General features: G+C 40.2%; 1 protein-coding gene across 1 annotated transcript in view; it reads left to right on the top strand.

The window, feature by feature from the left end:
- Nucleotides 1–928: 928 nt before the first annotated feature.
- LOC106880905 (uncharacterized) overlaps nucleotides 929–1,579 on the top strand; it is a 3,182-nt gene continuing 2,531 nt past the window's right edge. The window contains exon 1 of the mRNA XM_014931068.1: nucleotides 929–1,075. Coding sequence (XP_014786554.1) covers nucleotides 929–1,075 — 147 coding nt within the window. The remainder of the gene's footprint in view (nucleotides 1,076–1,579) is intronic.

Raw genomic sequence — 1,579 nt, 5'->3', positions numbered from 1 at the left:
TTGTATACCCACTGTACGCGTTCGTCTGTCACGCGTCTGAATAAAACCTTGAACGTGAAGTTATTCGCACAGAACGTGTGTTGTCGTTATTTACTGCACAGAGGTATTTCATGGTTATTGGATCAATGATTCAGTCCAATTATCAAAATGTTGACGATTTTTATTAACGACAACCCACGCTAAAATTCTATAAAGAGATGTCCCACTGATCTAAATACATAAATACATTAAAAAAATTTTTTGTACCACAAATAAAGAATCACGTCATGAGCCTGAGGCAGAAAAAGCTAAGTGTAGGTCCATCGAAGCAAGAGAAAAGAAGACTGAAGCAAAGAGCCGAAGACTGCATTAAGGTGGAGATGTGAAATATGTTATATAAACAAAAATCAAATATTTTTCTACATGTAAGCGACGAGTTAGTAGACTTGTTAGAACTGCGGAAAATACTGCACGGTAATTTTTTCCATCTCATTACCTTAGTAGTTTGTTAATCACTGTTTTTTCTATACCTGTAGAGGCTTAATTTGTCTAAGCATGTAGTTACCAGTGGATGTTTGCTGTAGATGACATGCAAATATGCAAAAATATGAGTCCGTCACTTTCACCGCCGCTGCTGGATATTATGCTACTGATATACTTCTGTACTTTTTTACAACTATATAACTAAATGGCTTTCAACAGTATATCCACGTTAAGTAGGATATACAGAATAATATATACTTAAGGTACACAGTGAATATGTGCTGAGACATGAATGCTGAAATCTCGAAGACAATAACAACTGGATGAAAGGCGTTTGCCTCAATAAAGATGTGCTCAAAGTAAAGCTGGACAAGACCATACTGCCAGATTCTTCAATAACACTTTCCTCTCTGTGCTCTAATAAGCAAGTGAGACGTGGGCTACTACGAAGCGAGAGGAATATCGAATGGCTACGACACAAAGGGCTATAAAAAGATTCATGCCAGGAATATTACTACAAGAAAACATCCGAAGTGAGATCATACGAGAAGGGAGCCGAGTGAATGATGTGATCACAGATTACCGGAAGCACAAGTTCTGCAGTTGCCAAGTGGTATCCAAGAGACCGCAAAAGGCCATTCAAAAGGCTTCCACGGCGACAGGAAAGCGATTTGGGCCAAGATGGTAAAGAATAGCACAATCAAGGGAGAATTCGAAAGTGTAATATGTCTAACGATGTATAACAACATCCGATAGTTTGATCGGTACCAGTGATAGATATATATATATATGTAGTGACAACTTATAGCAGACGACTGTTATATGTTCAATGTCCGGAGTTTTATCCACGCATGCGCAGGGACTAGTTCCGGAAGGAATACAGGAAGAGTCTCATGCGTATGCGTAGAGTTCGACACCCAGCTTTGGCGCCTTTTCTCAGTCTCTTCGTTGACTGACCTCCGTCGAGCCAAGACGTCCAACAGAGCTCTCTCACATGTCAGCACCAGAGCTTCACAAATAAGCACGGAAATCATTCAGAAGGCGTCTCAGTAACCGAGGGCGACGAGCTACCGAATTCCCTCCAAGCGTGAACTGAATTCCACTGTAAATAAATATG

The sequence above is a fragment of the Octopus bimaculoides genome, chromosome 1 (genome assembly GCF_001194135.2).
Source record: "Octopus bimaculoides isolate UCB-OBI-ISO-001 chromosome 1, ASM119413v2, whole genome shotgun sequence".
Classification (NCBI taxonomy): Eukaryota; Metazoa; Mollusca; class Cephalopoda; order Octopoda; family Octopodidae; genus Octopus; species Octopus bimaculoides.
This window is presented reverse-complemented; position numbering and strand designations above follow the sequence as displayed.